Genomic DNA, 23,156 nt, shown 5'->3' with positions numbered 1-23,156 from the left:
TCCCTGCTGGGGGAAGCTCTTCTGCCAAGATACCTTCTAAGGCAGCTCATCAGCTCAGATCACTTTTCGTGACTTAAACACCTTTCAGTTTTCTAATCCACTCTGGCAAGAAAATGAAGTCAAGAAAATGAAGCAAGAAAATGAACATATTAACTTTTGTTCATCTATATATATCCTATATGATTAAAACAGTATTGTCTACTCTGCTGGACTAACTGACTTGTCCAGATTATTTCAAAAATTAAGTCTTCTGCCCTGCTGATAAGGTCACCTAAATTAAGAGGTAGACATTAAAGGAGACAGTGCATCAGCAGACCAGATATATGTCTTTCTCATTAACAAAGAGTGGAACCACACCAGGCCTCTCACTGGCTCCCTAACATTTTACCCACACTCATTGGTCAAAGCAAGTCACAAGGCCAAGACCAAAGTCAAGGGGTGGGAAGGTCCACTAGACCCACTGGGAAGCTACAGCAAGAGGGAGGACTCAAGAATATAAGAAATAAATAAGATGTATATTTTTATTCATTCTAGGATGAATAAAATGTCATGGAAAAAAAGTTTAAAAGGTCAGGAGGGCATTAACAGAAATATATGTACCTCCTTCTCATGCTATAAAAACAAACCAAAGCACGCTTAAACAGTTGTCCATTTTCATTAAATATTTACAGTCAAACAAAAACAAAGGGAAAAAAGTCTCAGGGCAAGAAAATAACTACCTAACTGAATCACAGAGGGAGAAGATAAAATTAAAAGATTTTGTTTGGGGGAAGACTACTCTGTAACGCTGAAAACCAAAGCAGAGGCCCCTTCAGCAGCCTGCTGTGGAATGTCAGCTGAACCACGTGGGAGGAAGCACTCTGGTTTCTGCTGGCTCTGAGGCAGGCGGCTGCGATCATGAGGTGCACCTGTAGCTGTTAAATGGTGATCGTTAAAACAAGCAGCGGCAGCTGTCTACTGCATGTGGTTCTGGACGTCATTAAGGGACACGGCTCAATCCCACACAAGAAGCCCAGTGGCCGTAGACCAGAACCACGACCAACACCCTCTCACCAGTCCTGTGGATGTTAGCTTGCTTGCTTGCTTTCAGCAAAGCTTTCCAATCTGTTTCTAGGATACAGATTTTTTATATACAGGGATTTTTTAAAGTAACTATGATGTTTTTCCCAAGACCAAACACTGCCTACTTAAGATGTTTTCATTTAGTTAAACTGGTACCTTGAGAGAAACTTGTGAAACACAGATAGGGCTACAAGAATTTTTTTTAATGGACACTTGAAAAGTGAAAAGTGACAGCCGCTCAGTTGTGTCCAACTGTTTGTGACCCATGGACTGGTGCTTGCCAGGCTCCTCTGTCCATGGGATTCTCCAGGTAAGAATACTAAAGCAGATAGCCATTCCCTTCTCCAGGGGATCATCCTGACCCAGGGATCCAACCTGGGTCTCCTGCATTGTAGGCAGATTCTTTACTGACTGAGCCACCAAGGACCCTGGGAGAAACATGTGAAGCAGAGTTAGGGCTACAAGAGATATTTTTTTAATGGGTACTTGCTATATAGATATATATAGATAATGTAAGAAGCTGCAAAAAGTAAAAGTTTAAATAATATACATTTATATATTTGATTGAATATATTTGTTTGTTTGTGTATACACACACACATACACACACACATCTCATCACTGAAAACTTGCCTGCCAGAAGAATTACTTATACAACCATGTTGCAGTTACCTCTTAGAGAAAAGGGTTTTCCTCCTACTTCGGCTATGTATTAAGTTCTACTACCTTTGCTTGAGAAGAGCAAGGGAGAATGAGGGCAGCTGGCTTTTAGCTTAGGTACATTTCAATTTCACAAGAGGCTAATACTAAGTCAAGACTGAAAGTTAATGCCCAACTAAAATCACAGAAAATTACAACGCAAAAACTTCTTTAACAAATGTCATATAAAAACACACCCAAAAAGGTCCTGAGTTCTTTACCTCCACAAAGTGGGTACAGATTCACCAGAAGGCCATCATTTCAATGCTAAGAGGGCCTTTCTATAAGGAGACTGACCCCCAAGAAGACAAAGCATTCTACTTTAATTCCTTTTATTAATATAACATCTCATGAACAGTATTCTTGTATCAAAAATATCATTCAACTCTAATGATGATTAATTTTATAGCAGATTATTTTCCCATTTAGAAGAAAAATCAAGGCAAGCCCTGGGTTTCTGGTAAATAAATCCTAAGGCTGAGTAGGCACCAGCTTTTTTCAAATGCAACTTTTCTCCTCCCAAAATGCTGCTTTGTAGTTTGCCTCAGGCAAACCGTAAATTCCTGTGTCTTATTTTTCCTTAGAATATCACAGTTTGGTCACAGAATATTCTGGAGCCACACAGTGTTTCTCAATATCTTGAACTCAGTCTCAACACCCAGCAATATCCTTGGATCGGTTTATTTGTTATGAAATCTTGGGCCCTTTGGGATTAAAGAGCCTGTTTCTCTGGCACGGAAGGCTACCCACTGGGGAATTTAGGTTACATAATCCTCTCACTCTAGGTTTTCCTCCACTGTTTTCATATTGCTGGATAAGCCTCTTGGCAGTGTTTATAATCAATCTGTGTCTACCACCACCCGCTCTCTTAAACTGTGCGTGAGTAATCAGGCAGCAAGAAGCTCATGCTCACATACCTTCCCGGACTAAGATGTGACCAAACAACTCCTGGATGAAACAAACCACGCACCCTCGCCCCTCAACGGAGACACAGTGGCCACAGCAAGACCACACATGAAACTGCTTCTACAACAGGCAATACTCAGCCCTTTAATGGAATCTGAATTCTTAAGGACATCAACTCACTCGCATGCACCTGCCTGCTTCCTCAAGCACTTTTTACACCCAGTGTGCTGAGGCTTTGCTGTCTAGGCTTTTAGGCCAACAAGGATATTACCAGGATTATTGAAGACTGGGTGATTTTCTTCTGGCCATCTCAGTGCTAAGATCCACACTGCCACATGGCTGGGAAACTGGCTCAAGGTTCTCGATTTCCACACAGACTATGTGGGTGACCAAGTAGCTTCAGGAACTTGTTGATTTTACAAGGGGAAAAGCACACAGTTTCACCATCCTTCCTTCTTCTTCAAGGCAGCAGGTATCTTAATATCCCTTTTGAGTGCGAAATTGCTCGTTAGTTTGTTTCATGTAAGCTAGTCAGCTTCATGTGAGGTCATTTCTGGCTGGAACAACTTCCACTGTCACTTAGCGCTGGCTGGACTGGTATGGGGCTATTCCCTCGAGACACACTAAGCCGCACATGACAAGCTAAAGCTGGTTTCCAGGAGACCAGGACTTTCAAGCACTGAAGAAAGTACATCTACAGAACTCTCCTCTCTCCAAAGTGCCCACTTTGTCCATCTGCAAAGCTTTGCCCTGGTGGGGCTCCCATCCAATCAGGATCTATCAGAGAGGGCATCTCAGAGACCTGGGACTGCCAGCACCCTGGATTCCTCCTTCTCTTTTCTCCCTTCACCAGGGAGATCATCCCATCCATCCAATAGGATGATCTTCCTATGGTCTGTATCCTAACCTTCAACACCCAGATGAGGTGAGGGTGGTTCTCAGGACCGGATTCTTCTTCACTCACATTTTCAAACTGTTCCTCCTCCAGAGGTCTCCCACACTGCAAATTCATCCTGTACTTAAGAATCTGCTTCCAAAGCTTCTCATCTGTACTTACTATTTGCCTTCATCTAGCTGCCACTCTACGGCTTCTCCCCTTTTTTTTGCAAAGGCCCAATGCATGGAGGATGAATTGGGTCTTCCTTACTCTAAAGCCAACTCCCATCTACAGTGGGTGCTCTGAACTTCACCACTGACTCCCTCCCTGTGAAGATTCTGCAACTGGCATTGGGTATCCAGAGCCTTTAATGAATATTCCTGCCACTGTCTTGAAATGGCTGGCACAGGCACAACCGTCCAGGCCAAATACTGCCTGCCTATCCTTTAAACTTCAGATTTGTTTTGCTAAAGCAAAATTCTTGGATGTTCTCCTCTAACCTTCTGCAGAACTACTCTCTTCTCTCAGGACAACCGGGAAGAGGCAATTTTAATGGTAACATCTTCGCTCTATCAGTCTGCAACTACAGAAAATCTTGACTGCAGACACAGGAACTTTTTCTCCAGGGGAGATACAACACTTGTCACCAAATCCTGAGATACGTTCAAGTCTTAAGCTTCTTGGTGGTAGTGCGAACATAGCCCGACAGCTAATGCTAGCACATCCAACCATAGTTTTGCTAAAAGAGGAAGCCCATGTGCCCAGAGGGACTGTGCTGTTCACAGTATGGAAACACAGATGGCAGTCTGGCAAGAACTGGGCTGCAGGGACCTGGGCAGCAAAGTGGCCCACTGGACTCTGCCCGCCTCTCAGACCTGCTGAGGGGGGCTGCCCTATTTTCACAAGGGGGAGACAGGAATTCCAGTCAGCCCATGACTGACGGGGACAGAAGCTAGGCTGACTGGCTTGTTGCAAAGACTGGGAGGGGTCAGCACAGACCACAGGATCCAGAGCTAAGATGTTTCCTGGGGGTCCCAGTGCAGGCAGGATAAGGTTTTCTTCTGTGAGAGGCGGCCTAATGGGGCTGATGCATACTTCCTGCATCACTAACACTGATTACCTAAGCAGAAAGGTTATGTTTAACAATTTAAGTAAAAATTAAAAGCGGGCTTCCCTGAACTTTTTATAATTGAACAGTATCACATTTGCAATGCCAGTAATCACTCACTCATGTCCCTCAACACATTAGGAGATAACCTGGTATTAATAACTCTTTTAAGAGTCTGATTTGTATCAGTTTTTAAAACTTTGGGCAGTATATAAAAAGATGGTATTGACCTTTCCAGAAATTTAAGATTTTGACTTCACTGAATCTGAAGTAAAATTTCAATCAGTTCAATTCAGTCGCTCAGTCGCATCCAACTCTTTGCAACCCCATGAATCACAGCACGCCAGGCCTCCCTGTCCATCGCCAACTCCCGGAGTTCACCCAGACTCACGTCCATCGAGTCAGTGATGCCATCCAGCCATCTCATCCTCTGTCGTCCCCTTCTCCTCCTGCCCCCAATCCCTCCCAGCATCAGAGTCTTTTCCAATGAGTCAGCTCTTCGCATGAGGTGGCCAAAGTACTGGAGCTTCAGGTTTAGCATCATTCCTTCCAAAGAACACCCAGGTCTAATTTCAATAGACAACTTTAAAATATAATTAACCTTTTTAAAAGCTAAGAGCATCTTGATAGGAAAACAATTAGAATAAACAATGAGAAACCTGATTTAAAAAGTCTACATTTCTAAAAATTTCCAAATATTAAACTGAGGTAAGAAGGGAAAAAAGTTGAGCAGGTAAATATTTAAATCAGAGATTCCCCAATTTCCCAGTTCAAGGACTCTGTATAATTTGCAAATTAATAGTCTAGGGAATTATTCCAGCTAAAGGGATGTTGTTTCTCCTCATCCTAAAGCACTCTTTTATAAAAGTAACTCCACATTCTACCCTAGGAAGCTCTGCATTATTAACCCTGAGATAAAAAAATGTCCTTCCACCATTGACCATAATACAAATATTATTTTCTGGTTTCAATATTATTAAGCATCCCATGGTGTGTGTGTGTGTGTGTGTGTGTGTGTGTGTGTGTGTGTTTAAGCACAAAAGCAGATGGTCTGGGGTGAATACTTAATACCCTTACCCTCAAGGTCTTTTTCTAGTGCTTTATATCAAACTAATCTCTCTAAGTGTGAGATATTTGGGTTTGCACTTCAGTAGATACTAAGATAATCTGAACTGCTTTTATAAAATCATCTTTAAATGTTATCATCATGTCATTTCAACTTTCCTCCCTCTAGACTAAAAATATGAATTCTACTAAACCAAGCACAACAGAATTTGGTTTACACAGTCAAATCTGTCCTACAAATTACCAAAAAATGGGTAAAAATGGGTATGGGTAAAAGCAGACCTCCTCTACCCAACACCATTCTTAGCACTTTTCAGAGAACCAGTGGCCTCCATTTCTTGAAGCTTTTATAATTACTTATTTACTTGCAAATAACTAAGAATTTTCATGTTATTTTTAACATAACATGGGTTTACCATATTCACAGTTTGTGCAACCATCATAATCATTTAATTCCAGAACATTTCCATCAGCCCAAAAGAAACTCTCTAGCCATAAATGGTCACTCCCCATGGTAGTTGGCAAACTACAGTCCATGGGCCAAATCCAGCTAGCTATCTGACTTTAAAAAAAACCAAAAACCTACCAGCTAAGAATTTTTAAATTTTAAATGTCTACATTTTAAATAGTTACATAAGTACCTATATTGTTGTTGTTTAGTCGCTCTAGGTTGTATCTGATTCTTTTGTGACTCCATGGAATGTAGCCCTCCAGGTTCCTCTGTCCATGGGATTTTCCAGGCAAGACTACTGGGGTGGGTTGCCATTTCCTTCCTTAGGGGTTCTTCCCAATCCAGGGATGGAACCCACATCTCCTACTTTGGCAGGGGGATTCTTTACCACTGAACCACCAAGGAAACCCAGATACTTATATACAACATCCTCAATTTGCATATCAGCTCCCAATGCCTAAAATATTATCAGGTCCTTTAAGAAAAAGTCTGCAGACTTCTGCTCTAAATGATACTCATGCAAATTAAGCTCTAATAAGACCAATGAATAAAGAGAAACACTATTATTAACTTATCACTAGAGATATCCAGTAACCAGAGAACACTCAACCCAGGAAGGACAGTTACTAGGAAGTGACCCAGAAAACTGGTAAATGAATTAGATCAAAATAGGAAAAGCAACATGCAGACACTGGAGAGGGATGGTGAGTTATATCATCAAAACTTTAAAAGACTCCAATAAAGTATTGATTCCTCCTAGCAACTTGACAGTCTGTGTTTCCCAGCCTAGGCTACTCTACCTGGTGAGTGCTTCACTTAACACTTCAAACACATCTTGCTTTACTAAACTGATCACATACCCCCTCAACATTTCCCTGCTATTCTGACCAACTCCCTTCTCCCTCATCAAATGGCAACAGCAAATCTTTATTCACTGGCTCCTGCAGGGTTGCTGCCTCCTCCTATGATAAGCTGATTAAGTTACTCCATGCTTAGAGCTCTAGGTTCACATCCTTATTGAACAACTGTTATGGCATGTGTCACATTCCTTTTAATGGCTGAACAACCGATTGTAGGATGTGGTACATTTGTTTGTCCACTATCAGCTGAGGAACATTTTGGTAATGTTCACACTCTTTGGCTATTATGAATAATGCTGCTATGAACATTTGTATATAAATTATCAATATTATACCAAGTGGTCACCAGTTACTGTAGGCTACATTTTAAATATATACATATATATATATATATATATATCCCATTTAAAGGGGGAAACAACATTTGTTCTTCTTAGTGTTTTCTCTAGTCCTCTCTGCTTCTCAAAAGCACTGCCAGTGGACTGTTATAACACACTAACCCCTCATTTTCATCCCAAGATACAGCATGCCCACCTGATTGTATCACCTTCTATTTTTCCAGAGTCAGAATTATCTACTCTCTGTTGGACCTTCAAATCCTTCAGCATAATAAACTAATCTGTTTGCATTTGATCCCTTTTATAAAGATTAAAGTGAAGTGATTAAACACTTCTGCCTTTTGCCTGGGAGGCAAACCCTGTACCTACTGAACAGCTGGATATAGGACAACAATACCTTTAGGTCCTTCTCCTGACACAGCTTTTACCTCCTGGATTCTAGTTTTAATCTTCCTACTGTTGTTCTCACTCAATCTTGGTGTTTTAGTGTCCTTAATAGTCCTGCCAAGTTACCTGTTTTCAAAACTTTGATTAGCCCTCCAGCTCTCAGTAGAGCTCTGGTCTCCAATGAAAATAGCCACATCTCTCACATGGTCCCTTCTATATACCCATCTGTTTGATTTAGTTCCTTGGCCTCTTTTTAAACACCAACTTTTGATGGGTTTGAGAGAGAACTCAAGAGTGATCATGATCAGTCTAAATTACTTAACTAGCTCCCCCCTATGGAGAAACTACATTTAAAAACATGATCAGTGGGACATTTATGGATAGTTCACATTCTCCTAAAATGTAATTTCATCTCCAACATTCTCCTAAAATGTAATTTCATCTCCCAAAACATAGTTCAACAAAGGTTTGAGAGTTTAAAACATACACAAACACACTCACACAAATATATGTACACACACAGTGTGAATTTTCATTTCAGTAATAATCAATAACCAACCCAAACCACAGTCTGGTCCCCAGTCTTAATATCAGAGATTCTCAAAGCATATTTTCTTGACATCTTCATGAAACTCAGAATTCTTTGATCAGTTTGATAGTAAGTTTTCAAAACCTCTTCCCATTACATTCTAATTTGGAGAGCCTCTACAAAATACAATCTACCTAAAGCTCCAAGAAAGTAAATTGTAGCTCTTTTTGATTTTTTAGATTGAGATTAGAAAAGTATTATATACTCAGGAAGACCTCTACAGAACAATCTACAAGCACTGATATCAAAGGATCTTTAAAAACAAGATGGATGAATCTATTGTTTTGCAAATATAACTTGGAAGTTATCTTGCCTAAAGGGCATGGAGATGATCTATACACTTTCTCCATTCTTCCCTCATTACCCCAAGAAATCACCTCAAACCATTGCTCTGGGGTCGAGCCTCAACTCAAGAGCACAGTTTTCTCAAAAGATGAAAAGTGTAATGTACACACGTTATAATAGCCACTCTTTTTGTTAACTGACCAACCCTGGGAGGTGGGGGTGGGCCTTGGGAGTCAAGTCTGTAGAAACACAGTCTTCTGAAGTGCCAAACAGTAGCAAGAATTCTCTCAGCTCTCCACACTACCCTAGGTGGTGAAAGACCGTCCTTTTCAACCTCACAACTGGCATTCCCTTTCATTGCTTATGGCGCAGGCCATCCGTCAACGTGAGACAGAGCAGGAAGCTGCTGGAAGGCACGAGCATCCAACTCTCCCCTTTGAACGGTCTGCCGCCTCACTGAAGAACATTTTCTCCAGATGCTGCCAGCAGACACTCTGTAATACCTAAACCACAAATCATCCATTCCCCACCCTTTGCGCCAGGGCTCGTCCCTGAACTTCCCCCACAGTGAGATATTAACCACGCTGGCCACTGATACACTAGCTCTTTACAGACTCAGGAAAACCTGCCACACCGTCTAACTGATATAATAAAAACGTGGCCCTCCTAACATAAACATACCCACTGTAGGTGCACCTCGGAGTAACTCAGGACACTGCAGACATCTCACAAGGAACAAATCCTGGCTAACTCACCAAGGAAAATAGTTTATCGATGTAAACATGTCAGCCGTTCAACTGTACAGAAAATTAGAGCAAGTATCTTATGGAAATGGAACCACCTTGCAGAAACATATTTACAGGTGGCTCACTCCAGATTTTTCTGCCTTTCCTCTGAAGAAGGCAACTGTCTTGCTGTCTGATTGTTTTAGGAACCAGCATGGGTTTTTCAAAAAACAATTCTCGAATTTTATCTTCTGTGACACATTAAAGCCATCTACACAGAGCAAAGTGTTTCCAAACCGTGACTCTGTAACTTAGAGAGATGACTCACAGGACATACTCACACTGAAAAGGTGCTGGCACGTGATCCTGCCCGAATCTTAAAGGGAGCGAACCTTCAGTGGACTGCTCTCCAGAAACCACCTTCTGGGCTGTGAAGTATGTGGGCTTGAGCACGTATTCCTGGGTCTGGCCATGATGTATCATCACATTCTGTGAAGACAGGGGTGTCATCCTGCAAAGAAACAAAGGATAAGGAAATTAATAACGGACTTTTAACAGTCAACTAAGAACGAAGGAATAAGAAACCAGTTAAACTTAGAAAGGGGCATAAAAATGCCATGCCAGGCTAATTTTTTTCTTCAAAACTGTAGTCATGGCACATAAAGAACTAATCACTGACCTCCAGCAGAAAGGGGATCCTGTCTGTCTGTCTAGTCAAGCAGGATAAGGACATACAGGCCATCACTGATGGAATTTATCAAAGTATTTAAAAAAGTGCAGCTACCAGGACTTCCTTGGTGGTCCAGTGGCTAAGACTCCGAGTTCCCAATGCAGGGGCCTGGGTTAGGTCCCTGGTCAGGAAACTAGATTCCGTGTGCCTCAACTAAAGATCCCACATGCCTCAACTAAGACCTAGTGCAGCCAAATAAGTAACATTTAATATAATATATTTAATTAATATAACTTATGTTAAGTATCAGTTCAGTTCAGTCGCTCAGTCATGTCCGACTCTTTGCGACCCCGTGAATCACAGCACACCAGGCCTCCCTGTCCATCACCAACTCCCGGAGTTCACTCAGACTCACGTCCATCGAGTCAGTGATGTCATCCAGCCATCTCATCCTCTGTCGTCCACTTCTCCTCCTGCCCCCAATCCCTCCCAGCATCAGAGTCTTTTCCAATGATATTATATATTAAACACATAATATATATTAAACATAATATTTACTATAATATATAAATATACACCATAATTACTAGTCCTTAAGAACAGTAAGAATAACAACCTATTCTACCATTTAGTCCCTAAGACGTGTCTGACTCTTTAGTGACCCCATGGACTATAGCCTGTTAGGGCTGTCCCTTGATTTCCCAGGCAAGAATATTGGAGTGGGTTGCCATTTCTTTCTCTAATAACAATATATGAAAATCTTATAATTTCATCAATGACATGAGTCAAGATCTGAGAATCTCCCTCCCACCCCCCACTCCGAGAGGATATACACACACACACACACACACACACACATAAACTGATTCACTTCATTGAACAGCATAAGCTGGCTTCCCAGGTGGCTCAGTGGTGAAGAATCCACCTGTCAATGCAGGAGACACAGGTTCAATCCCTGAGTTGGGAAAATCCCCTACAGAAGGAAATGGCAAGCCACTCCAGTATTCTTGCCTGGAAAATCCCATGGACAGAGGAGCCTGGTGGGCTACAATCCATGGGTCACAAAGAGTCAGACACAACTGAGTGACTAAGCATGAGCGTAGCAGAAACTAACAACACTGTAAAGCAATTACACTCCAATAAAAAAAAAAAACCTCTGAGGACTGTTGAACACAATTACTGTGCTTTCAGCCTCCTGGGTGAAACTTTTTGTCTTCTGTGACAGTTCTCTACTGCTGCATGTACTGTATACTTTAAAATAAGCCTTCATCCAGATTTAATCATTCCATGATGGACTGAAATCATTCACTAAGACAAACAATGGAAAATATAAAGATATACCAATTAATTCCAGAAAACACAAACTTGCTATTAAAATTGTTGGGACAGAGAATTTTAATAGCAAACCGAGACTTTGGAAGGAAACCTTCTCTCTAGTGTGGTCTTGAATTTTATCAATTGTGACATGTTAAAGCCATTTGAACTGAATATTTCCAAACTACCATACGTTGGGAAAATGGTTGACTGGGTTATACTCAAACTAATAAAGTGCCAGGAAAAGCTCAAAGACGGGCCCTAATGAGAGATTATATGAACAAGACAAAGAAATGACACAACTGGTGAGTATGAATGATAAATCATCAAGCCACCAAAAACACCCACACAGTGTCTCATCAAAAGCAGTAGCAGAGTCTTGAATAAATCCAGCCTTTTGGGTTCACTGCAGTTGGGATGGATGAGCTATTCTGTGAGACCAGGCATCCATGAGACAAAGGAACAAGAGAGGCTGGGATTAAGGGTGCTCCCCTCTTAGCCAGTCAGTGATCTAAGTCTCACTTTCAACCCTGCAGTCCCAGGAAAGCCTAGGAAAATACATCTTGTGCCTAGATTTTCCCAGACTTAATGCCATGGAAGGACATTCCCTTTGTCACCAGACAAATGACTTAAGTTACTAAAAGCCTAAGGCTTAACATTGTAAACACTTTTGTTTTGATGATGTAAGTGTTGATTTGAACTTTAAGTATGTTTGACTGGGATGAAGTAGAAAGTGGAACAGCTGGACACATCTGGTGGTGACTGATAAGAACCACAAGGCAACTCCGTTGGTCTTGTCGAAAGGAAAAGTCCTCTTTTTCATCTCAGAGGCAACTCGCTCCCCAGCCACGCTGTCAACCTCATCACTATGCTGCTGGGACCTGCTGAGAGATGTTCAGGCCTGACTCCCATTCAGAGGAGGACAGCCCAGCATTCCAAAAGACCTTAGAGCTGGAATAACTAATTCCTGCTCTGACCACTGCCAAGGAGACCGTGGGCTCTGCCTTCTAAGGTGAGGTCCTCCCTTTCTCTCCCCTCTGAATCATGGAAGTGAGAGGCAGCAATAAATGAGCTGAAAGTACAGATGTGTAGAGGCTGCTTTTCCCTAACATAACAGAAAGGTAATGAACAAATAAGACAGCTACACCAGGTCTAGAACTTGAAAAACAAATCTCAGCCACCACCAATCAAAGGAAATGGATAATATACTGGTAACAGTATTAGATCTTACTACATTATAGCAATCCTGTGAATGACAAACACAGTGAAAATATGAAACTATGTAGAGCTGTGCTTCCTCACCTTCCATCTCCTTCCCTTTCCTCCAATGTGAGGACGTAAATAAATACTTGTGCTCACAAAGACACAGACATATGAACAGACAGGCCATTTCATCTCATAGCCTCATGAAGATCCCAAGCCACAAGAAGTGACACCACGTGGGGGCAAGTCAAGGCCACTGTCCACTCAGTCATTCCACTAACAGATAGTAAGCGAAATCACCATTTTACTCTCTCGTCCTCATTTTCTCCTTCATAGCTGGCATCTATCTTTTCCTCTAATTTCACCCTTCACAGTTATTGCCTCTTTGGACAATCTCTCAGCCTTCCAAATATACACACACACACACACATACACACACACACACACACATTCAGTTCAGTCACTCCGTCATGTCCAACTCTTTGCAACCCCATGGACTGCAGCATGCCAGGCTTCCCTGTCCATCACCAACTCATGGAGATTGCTCAAACTCAAGTCCTTCAAGTCAGTGATGCCATCCAACCATCTCATCCTCTGTCGTCCCCTTCTCCTCCCACCTTTGATCTTTCCTAGCACCAGGGTGTTTTCAAATGAGTCAGTTCTTCACATCAGATGGCCAAAGTATTGAAGCTGAAGCTTCAGCATCAGTCCTTCCAATGAATACTCAGGACTGATTTCCTTTGGGATGGACTGGTTTGATCTTGCAGTCCAAGGGACTCTCAAGAGTCTTCTCCAACACCACAGTTCAAAAGCATCAATTCTTTGGCTCTCAGCTTTCTTTATAGTCCAACTCTCACATCCATACTTGACTACTGGAAAAACCATAGCCTTGACTAGATGGACCTTTGTTGGCAAAGTATGACCATTGCTTTGGGGAGAAAAAAATCTCCTTTCAGTTGAGAGTTTTCTCCTCTCTTCCCTCATCCCTTTACATTAAAAAACAAAAACAAAAACAAAAAAACTCAACAATCACTAATGAAAATCAGATTTCTAATAGCATTATACAAAATTCAAGGGAAAGGCAAAAATGTTTAAAGAAATTAGGTTAAAATGAAAATTAAAGGACCTCTGGCTCAAAATGTATTTGGGGCACCCATATATTTTCCCTTCCTGCAAAAAAAGCCCTAAAAGTTATAGGTAAGGAATAAAACAAGAAATCCAGAGTTGACATTTGGCTATTAATCAATAGGACAGCCACATTCGTCACTGAAACATTAAAATACTGTTCTGTCAAACATCTACTGTCCCAAGCCCTCAGTGTTCCTCCTTCCTCAAGACACTGGCCTCCCCAAGATATCAACTCAGTCTCACAAGTAAGAAATTCACATTTGACAGAGCTAGAGAGCTTGGGGTCTCGGCTCCAACATCCTCTCTAATGTGTGGGTCAGGTGCTGACCAAAGATACTAAAAAGGTTTCACATCGTTCATTCAACACACAGGAAACATTTCCGCAAACCTGTAAGAGATCAAGGCAGACTGAGAAATGTTGACTGTTATAGCAGGAAGGAAGCCATGCCTAAGTATTTTAACTTCTTTTATCTCAACCAACAGCAAGAAGAACATTTTACATGGAGATCCAGTGCACGTTCATACCTATGTTTTTTAATACAGCTAAGTATTATAAAACAGTATCTATCCTTATGATTCAAATGACACAAATATCTTCTAATTCTTTTAAATGCCAGTCTTGAACCACTACATTGATGTCAAGACTTCTTGACTCCTAACAGGTCACAAGGCAGCTTAAAGATGCTGGTCTAAAAACCACATCATGAGTACAGGCTCAGAGGAAGCCGTCTTCCCGGGAGACCATGGGCAGCTTCTGGATACTCAAACCAGGTAAAGCACAGGGTGACAAGGAGAAGTAGGGCTGAACACTCATGTCTTCACTAAAAAGGCTACATATGAAAGCAGCCGCTCTCCCTAGTTCAAGCAAAGAAACGGCCAAAGTCGGGCTTCTACTCCCATCAGGGAAAAAGATGAGTCTTCTCTGAAAGAATGGAACTGTGTGGTATAAACCACAAAGTTTACTCCCCCAGAGTAAGGCCCTCTCATTCTGGTGTTTGGAGATCCCCTAGCTTCAAGACTAGTTCCCCATGTTTCTCCATAAAAGGAAGGTTGCCAGGCAACCAGGAGGACAGGGAGCTTCAGGAGAATAATCCTAGGAGGGAGAGGGGGAGTCATGAGAATGGAAAACATGACTGCGATGTTGGAGAAACTTGATCCTATATATATGCAATTGATGGAATGGAAACAGAGAATCCATACCCACTTGATGCTAGGAACACACTCCTTCAAACAGCACAGAGGTATTGGAAATGGACAGACACAGAGGGAGCAACCTAAGCACCCTATGCTCCGCTTTGCCTTGAGTGGAACACCCACAGACAATATTGCAAAAAACAACTCATGTATCCAACTTAGGTGATATAAATGCACATGTTTAGCTGGAGGAGGTTGGCAGATTCTGGAAGGGAAGGGAAGACTAGGAGAGTCACTGCCCTCATCTTACAGAATGTAGGGTCATGAGAGAACATTCACAACCTTAAGCGATGAGGATGACAGAAGAGGAAACAGAGGCTGCAAGAGGCAGTGAAACTCTGAAAAGTACACAACTCTTTTGAGAGGTAGGGTGAGGGGCAAGAGGTGAAATGAGTAAGCTGACTCTTCATCTCCTATGGCAAGAAGTTTTTAGACAACATCTAAAGGGAATAAATCCCCAACTGGCCAGAGGTCACTACCAGAAGGGGTAACAGGACTTGAGGATTAAATTAAGGTGTGAAGAGAAACAAAAGGAAAAGGAACCAAGTGAAGATGAAGGTTTCCAGCCTGGTTGACTGGACAGGTATTTTTGACTCAAGTCCAAGACAAAAAGCAAAGGCAAAGAGGTCTGCGGAGTCAGTGTGATCAGGAAAAAGGGCCCATGTGCAAGGAAGAGAATTATGTTTGTTTGGGAGATAGAAATATGGGGTGGCTCTCTGGGGAGAAGATACAGAAAGCCTCTGGGTTTAGCAACAGTGATGTTCTAAGAGGGGCCAATTTATTCAAAGGCAGAAAGAAAAACTATGGAACTACCCTCTTGGAGGATAGTCACACTTAGTGGTAGGGACATAAAGAGAAAATGCGAAGAAAAAAATCAGGAGCAGTTAAAAACAAGAGTAACACAGATGCAGAAATGACAAGCGAAAGAAAGTTTCTAGGTGGAAGGTAAAGAGAACCACCTGAAAACTGCTGCAAAAAAAGCAGGGAAATAATCAATTAGTAAAAGGCCCCTGGGTTGGGTTGCAGGTTGCCAGCCCCCTGGGCAAGTGTTATTTTATCAACATTAGTGACAGGAGTGAGACTGCATTGGGTCCTACTTGGTGGGTGCTGTACTAGTGACCCTCGGAAAAGGAGAAAAGTATGGCACCCCACTCCAGTACTCTTGCCTGGAAAATCCCATGGATGGAGGAGCCTGGTAGGCTGCAGTCCATGGGGTCGCTAGGAGTCGGACACGACTGAAGCGACTTAGCAGCAGCAGGCCAGAAGTTAGGGGTACAGCCGGGCATCTGAAGACCTGAATCTGTGGAAACCTCTGTATCTCTGTGAGCAGAAGGGAAACAATTACATAAAACTTCTTTCCTTAAAAGAAAGGATTAGTCACACACTGTTTACACTTCTGCCTTCATAGTGGCAATTTTTGGCCTAAGAATGGACTAAATTTTTCCATATTTCCACTAAATCCATTATTTGACCTGTGGAGCGGGTGGGAGGATCTGGCAAAGCCCAAGCCCCTTTCCACTTAAGAACTGTGGACCTCACAGAAGGGAGCCTCCAACAGGCCATAAAATGCTTCCCCCAGAAGGCGGGTTCTGACGGAAGTGAACTCTTTCCCTTACAGTTAAGGCATTCAGGTTTATCATCAGGATGAAAGAAAAAAAAAAAAAAAAATCGGGAGAGCAAGCTGCTGCCACAGAGAAGTCATCTCCAGTCTTTCAGCGCCTGCTTCTCGTCACAAAATTCATGCTATCGTATGTGCCCTGGTTGTGTTCCAAGCTGCTCAGAAGCGTGGGTGAATGCTCTTCAAAGAACAGAATACACCAAAGTAAATGAGAAATGTGAGCTATGATTTGATGGAGAAAGGCTCTTTCCGGCAACGTTCAAGGACAATATGCACGTAGAGATGGACAAAGACAAATAAACCTTTAGGAAGAGGTCGCAAGGTAGCTTCTCTCTCTTTCTCACACACACACAGGTAAGACGAGACAAGTGTTTGTTGTCAGCAGCCCCATTCATAGGAAATTATCTATCCAAATCAGAAAAAAAAAAAAGAGGACATAAAAGGCTGCTGATGAGACTAAAAGACTGCACAGACAGCACAGACTTCCAGTAACAGTAAGTGAGGCCTGGAGCATGCCAGAACAAACACGGCAAAAGGAAAATGAAACAAGCAAACACAGTGGTGAGAAGAGGAGGAGCGTGAAGATTACACTGAAAATATCTATGCAGGGAATAGACTGGGAAAAAGCCTTAGATTTCAAATGAGATGAAAAAGACAAAGAGATTGAAAAAACACAATGAAAGAAGGTAGATATTGGGGGTGGGGTGGAAAAGACAGGGAAATTGAACTTCGGGGGTCATGAATAAACACAGTGAACACAACCAAGTGGAACCAATTTTCTATTTATCGGTGGTTCTTAACTAGGGGTGATTCTGCCTCTTGACCAAGAGGAGGCATCTGTAATTATCAGGACTGGGAGGTAAGCTGTTTACATCTTATGGGTAGAAGCCTGGGATACGACTAAATATCCAACCATGTACAGGACAGTCCTTCACAAGAAAGAATTATCTGGCTAGAAATATTAACAGTTCTGAAGCTGAGAAACACTGCTGTAACCATGAGCTATTATCACAAAATAATAATGGACACCTGAGAAAAGAGCCTCTGGGGACAGCAATGAAGCTGTCCACAGAAATGATGCAGTCAGGCACATAACGATCTAACGACATTAGCTGCTGCTGCTGCTAAGTCGCTTCAGTCATGTCCTAATCTGTGCAACCCCGTAGACGGCAGCCCACCAGGCTCCCCCGTCCCTGGGATTCTCCAGGCAAGAACACTGGAGTGGGTTGCCATTTCCTTCTCTGATGCATGAAAGTGAAAAGTGAAAGTGAAGTCACTCAATCGTGTCCAACTCTTAGCAACCCCATGGACTGCAGCCTACCAGGCTCCTCTGTCCATGGGATTTTCCAGGCAAGAGTGCTGGAGTGGGGTGCCACTGCCTTCTCCTATGACATTAGATTTGACAGTAAAAAAATGTATAAAAAATATACAGCCTCCTCCTGTGCCTTTTGAAATCCCCATTAAGACAGGAAGGTGGCCCTATACTCAAGTTGCTGGGGTGCCTTGGGTGTCAGGAATGCTAGAACATCACTAGGGTGGCCAAGAAAAAAGTCATTTTTATTAGAACACCTCAAAGGAACAGTATAGAATGCGGCTGGAGAAAACCCTTGAATAAACTGCCTAGCATTGGGATGAGGGTGTGCCATGAAGACATGTAACAGCTGGACAGTCACCAAAGTGCTTTCTGAGGGAGGTGAGTCCCATCGACTGTATGGCTTTGGTTAGGCCAAGAAGGTCAGACACATCTACGGCCAGATGTGAATCACCTGGGATAATGACGAAGAAAGCCTCAGTGCTGGAGCGCCACCTCTCCACGCTACCCTTCCCCTCACAGCCCTCACACTCTCCACTGCAGCCGTTTGTCTGATCGCACACGCCACACGCTGGCCTGTTCCGTGTCCTGGAACAGCCCTGGTTAGGAGAGTCTTTGGGACCTGACTGCTACATGAGAACATTCAAGGAATTCTCCAACCCTCTAATCCCAAGTTCCTAGAGGAGAGGAGACATAATAACAAAGAGTTATAACGAAGAGACTCCAAGAAGCAGAGTGAGCATGGTCTCCTCTTAGGATGTTTAATAATCATAACACTTGGGAGACTTTTTAAGAAATGAAATGGTAAATCAATTATTCTCCAATTAAAAAGAATTTTTAATGAACTGCAATTAAGTGCTTAAAAAATAGAAATGGTCTAAATTCAATGAAACATCAGAGGTTTTCAGACTGGATAAAAAGACCCAGTTCTTGGACCTATTGCTTACAACAATTCCATTTTAAATATAAAGACACAAATGGGTTAAAAACAAAAGGATGAAAAAGAGAGGCAACACGTTTAACATGAATCAGAAAAAAAAAAAAAAACGTGCAGTGGCAATGTTAGTAACAGGCAAAGTAGATTTCAGAGCAAAGAATATTTTCGAGGATAAAAAGCATTTCATAAGGATAAGGGTCAATTCATCAAGAGGACACAAGAATCCTAAACAGTTGTGAACCTGATAACAGAGCTTCAAAATAAGCAAAGCAAAAACTTAAAAAGGTCATGAGAAACATAAAACTTTCAGTTTTAATTGTGGTTCACTACCTTTCAATTGACAGAACAAGTACACAGAAAGTCAATAAGGATACAGAAGAGTTCAACAGCGCTACCAACTAGCTTAACCCAACTGACTTTCACAAACCAAACTTCAAAATAACCAACGGATCAAAGAAAATCAAAAAGGAAATAAAAATTATTTTGAACTGAATGAAAACAAAAACACAACCTATCCAAATTTATGGGATGCTGCTAAACCACTATACTAAGGAGTAAATTTGTACTAAATATCTACAGTACAAGAGATGTCTCAAATCAATGACTTTAACTTCCAAATAAAGAAATGAGCAAAAATGAAAATAAAACCCAAAATAAAAAGAAATGAAATAAAAATCAGAGCATAAATCAATGAAATTGGGGGCAGGGAGTCAATAAAAGCTGTTTGAGAAGATCAGTAAAACTGACAAATCTCTGGCTAGATTGATACACAAAAAGAGAAGACAAGATACCAATATTAGAAATGAGAGAGAAGGTCAAAAGATCTAATGAAGCAATCTGGAGGAGCTTCCATTAGCCAAAGAATAACTGGAATGGATTGAATTATTTGAAATATGTTTAAATGTATCCATGCATTAAAAACAAAATAAAACTAAGTCACCACTGTAAGATGTCAATCAACTCATTTGAAAACTGGCCAACAACTAGCATCATACCTTCATGTGATGGTTAATTTTATGTTTCAACTTGGAGGGTATTTTTGGATGAAACTAACATTTATCTTGGTGGACTGTGAGTAAGCAGATTGCCCTCCATCATGTGGGTGAACCTCATATGATGAGCTGAATGTCTGAACAGAACAAAAAGACCAGCCTTTCCAACTAAGAAGGAATTCTGCAGCAGACTACATTCTAACTTTACCTGCACCGTTGGTTCTCCTGGGTCTCTGTCAGCCCTCACTTCAAATCTGGACTTGCCAGCCTCCAAAACAACATGGATAATTTCTTAAAATAACCTCATTATATGTAGTGCATACACACATGCACACACACACCCTCATATATGCACATACGCAATTGGTTTTGTTCCTCTGCAGAGCTCAATACTTTTACTTGCTACTTTTTTTCTTACTTTTACCGCACTACTTTTTCTATTCAAACTGAACCTCAAGCAAACAACTGAGGAAAAGAAAGCTGGTTTGCAAAGTTTTTCTAGCAGAAAAAGGATAGAATTAAAACACCGTATTTGCTACTTCTGTAGGAAGTGTGTGACATCACAAAAAGAAATAACATGGAAGAGCATATTGCCACTTAGGAAGTGGCAAAAATCAAACCTGAATGTTATTAAGCCCCTAGACCTACACACCACTTACAGCAAATTCAAGGGGCAGGATACATGTTAATTTCCCAGCATCACAGTCAGCAAAATCACAGTTCAATGAAGAGATTTCAAGGAAATAGAGAGGGAAGAGGGACTCACAGATCAAAATATGTAAGACACAGACTGTCATCACAATGAACATTTTTTAAATTCCAATCTAAACTAATAAGCCATAAAAAAAAAAAACTTATGAAACACTTAGGGACATTTACCTGGATTCTTAATGATAATTTTTATTAATTATCTTTTGGTGGGCTAAAGGTCTTAGGGGGGATGTGTTAAGAGCCCTTATCTTTTACAGATATATGGCAAAAATATTTACAGATTGACTTCAAATAATCAGGGAGAAGAAGAAAAATAGGCAGGCTACAGAAGAACACAACCAGCTCTGAACTGATAAAATGGTCTTTTGAGGTTTCTTCATTCTGTTTTCTCTGTTTCTGTGTGTTTAAACCATTCTCAAAGAGTTTACAAAATGCAAGTCTATGAAATTATCTTCTCTAATTTTTTAAACCTGTATCAAATGAGATCATCTATTTACAAGAACTTTGAAAAGTGGGGGGGGGGGGGAATCAATAAAACTGGAAGAAAAAAGTTGAAAAGTTGAAAACACTACTTATGTGTTAGGTAGCAATATTACCTAGTATTTACAAAAAGAAACAAACAGCGAGAGAGAGAGAGAGAGAGAGAGAGAGAGAGAGAGAGAGAGAGAGAGAGAGAGAGAGAGAGAGAGAGAGAGGGAGGGAGGGAGGGAAAAAAGAGACAAAAAGTTCCAACAATGTTCATCTCCACTTTTCTTCTAAGTATCAAAGCTACACACTAAAAAGGCAGATATCCTATCCACAATGGATGAGGTAACTGTTCAAAACCTCCGAAAAGCACAGATGACTGTACTTACTCAGTTCAAGGTTTTGATGATTTATTTAGCAAGTCACCATGGAAGGAAATAATAACCAAAGTCCTTAGTTTTGTCAAAAATGAGCTGCTACATTTGGTTCCTTGGGACTGAGCACCCTGAACACAAATTTGAAAGCAATTACAGCCATGTCCTATTTATCTAAACTAAGAGAGGCCAGAGTAAATCTAACTAAATATAATCCAAGAAAAATGCAAAATGTAAACAATAATTAAGGGCTTCTATGCTACTGAGGAAGTGTCAACTGCAATGCTTTTTCATCAAATTCTAGGATCCAAATTCTAACTCTACCACCTGCCAAGGGAAGGAAGGGAAGATTATCTCAATTTTCTCATTGCAATATAAGGGGAATGATACTTAACTCACAAAGTGAAAGACAACATGAAATGGAATTCTTTTTAAACGTAGGAAAATACCCAGCACGATACCTGATGCACACCCAAAGGTGTTGGATCTCTTTCACTCACCTACACCAGCAAGGACAATGAAATACTATTGGATTTCACCCCTCTGGCAAAATTCATATTCGGAGACTGCTCAAATGAACAGTTAAAAGCAGTATTTATTTCAAAAAAAATGTTTATTAAAAAAAACTCTGGTTATGTGTAAATATTGAGTTTGGAATTTACAGTCCCATGCAGCACCCCTGACGTCAGCTACCTGTACAGTTACACCTACAACTGAGAGACCTCCACCAGTTTCCAATACAGTGAAGGGACCCAGCACCACAGCCACTATGGAATGCAGTTTGGCAGTTCCTCAAAAAGCTACAGCCAGAATCAGACAGTCCAGCAATTCCACTCCCAGGTACATGCCCAAAACAAGCTGAAAACAGAGACTCACACACATACTTACACACCAATGTTCACTGCAGCATCATTCATAATAGGCAAAAGGGAGAAACAACCCAAAGAATGTCCTTTGACAGAAGAGTAAACAAAATGTGAGATGCACACAATGAAATATTACTCAACCATAAGGTATGAAGTTCTGATACATGCTATAGCCTAGAAGAACCTGGAAAATATAATGGGAAGTGAAATAAGTCAGATCCAAGAGGACAAATTCTGTATGATTCCACTTAAATGAGAGGCAAACGTAGAGAGACAAAGGTAGAACAGAGGTTACCAAAACACGGTGGGAGGGAGGTGGTGCTGTATAATTTAATAGGTAGAGAGCTTCTGTTTGCAGTGATGAAAGTTTAAGAAGAACAGAGGTGCTGGCTGCACAACAACATGAATGTAATTAAGGCCAATGGCTTGTACACTTAGAAAGGTTAAAAATGGCCAATTTAGTGATATTTACCACAATTTTTTTAGAACTATGTACAAAAAGACCCCAGATTTCTTACAAACAAACCCAAAAATAAAAAATAAATGTAAAGAATTAAAAAACTGGAAGAGGTAAGAAAAAGGCAGGTTTCTTATGCTTCCTATTCCCCATCCTTCAGTATTTCTAGACAATAAAAAGGTAAGTCTTGTTCATCTCGGTCAATTCCAAATGTTTTCATTTCCTTTCAGCCTGCTGCTTAAGATGTAATTACCAGTAATAATCAGGTATATGCATCTAATCCCCCACGTTATCACTTCAATTTTTTCCCCTCCTGCTTCACTTTGGTAGCTACACTTTGGTAGCTGCTCCGTACACCACATGATGAGATTTCAGCCTCAGCTGCCATAATGTTACATTCTCCAGTGACCCACGTCTTACAACACTGCAAGGAATTAAAGTCTGGTGGGCCAGATGTGGGAAATAAATATCCACTTGTCTGGAAAGCCTTTCATACCTAACTTTGCTCATTCTCCAAATTCTTCTCCCACAGCATTGTGAAAGCTCTTGTATCCACATGAATT

General features: G+C 41.2%; 1 protein-coding gene across 5 annotated transcripts in view; it reads right to left on the bottom strand.

Annotated features, from left to right (window-relative positions):
* Positions 1–23,156, bottom strand: part of LTBP1 (latent transforming growth factor beta binding protein 1) — a 456,565-nt gene that overhangs the window by 289,760 nt on the left and 143,649 nt on the right. For all 5 annotated transcript variants that reach the window (XM_027554980.1, XM_027554982.1, XM_027554981.1 and 2 more), the window contains exon 4: positions 9,694–9,863. In XM_027554980.1, the coding sequence (XP_027410781.1) occupies positions 9,694–9,863 (170 nt within the window). The remainder of the gene's footprint in view (positions 1–9,693; positions 9,864–23,156) is intronic.

This window comes from Bos indicus x Bos taurus, chromosome 11 (genome assembly GCF_003369695.1).
Source record: "Bos indicus x Bos taurus breed Angus x Brahman F1 hybrid chromosome 11, Bos_hybrid_MaternalHap_v2.0, whole genome shotgun sequence".
In the NCBI taxonomy this organism is placed as follows: domain Eukaryota; kingdom Metazoa; phylum Chordata; class Mammalia; order Artiodactyla; family Bovidae; genus Bos; species Bos indicus x Bos taurus.
Note: the sequence above shows the minus strand (reverse complement) of the source record. Positions and strands in the feature narration are given on the sequence as shown.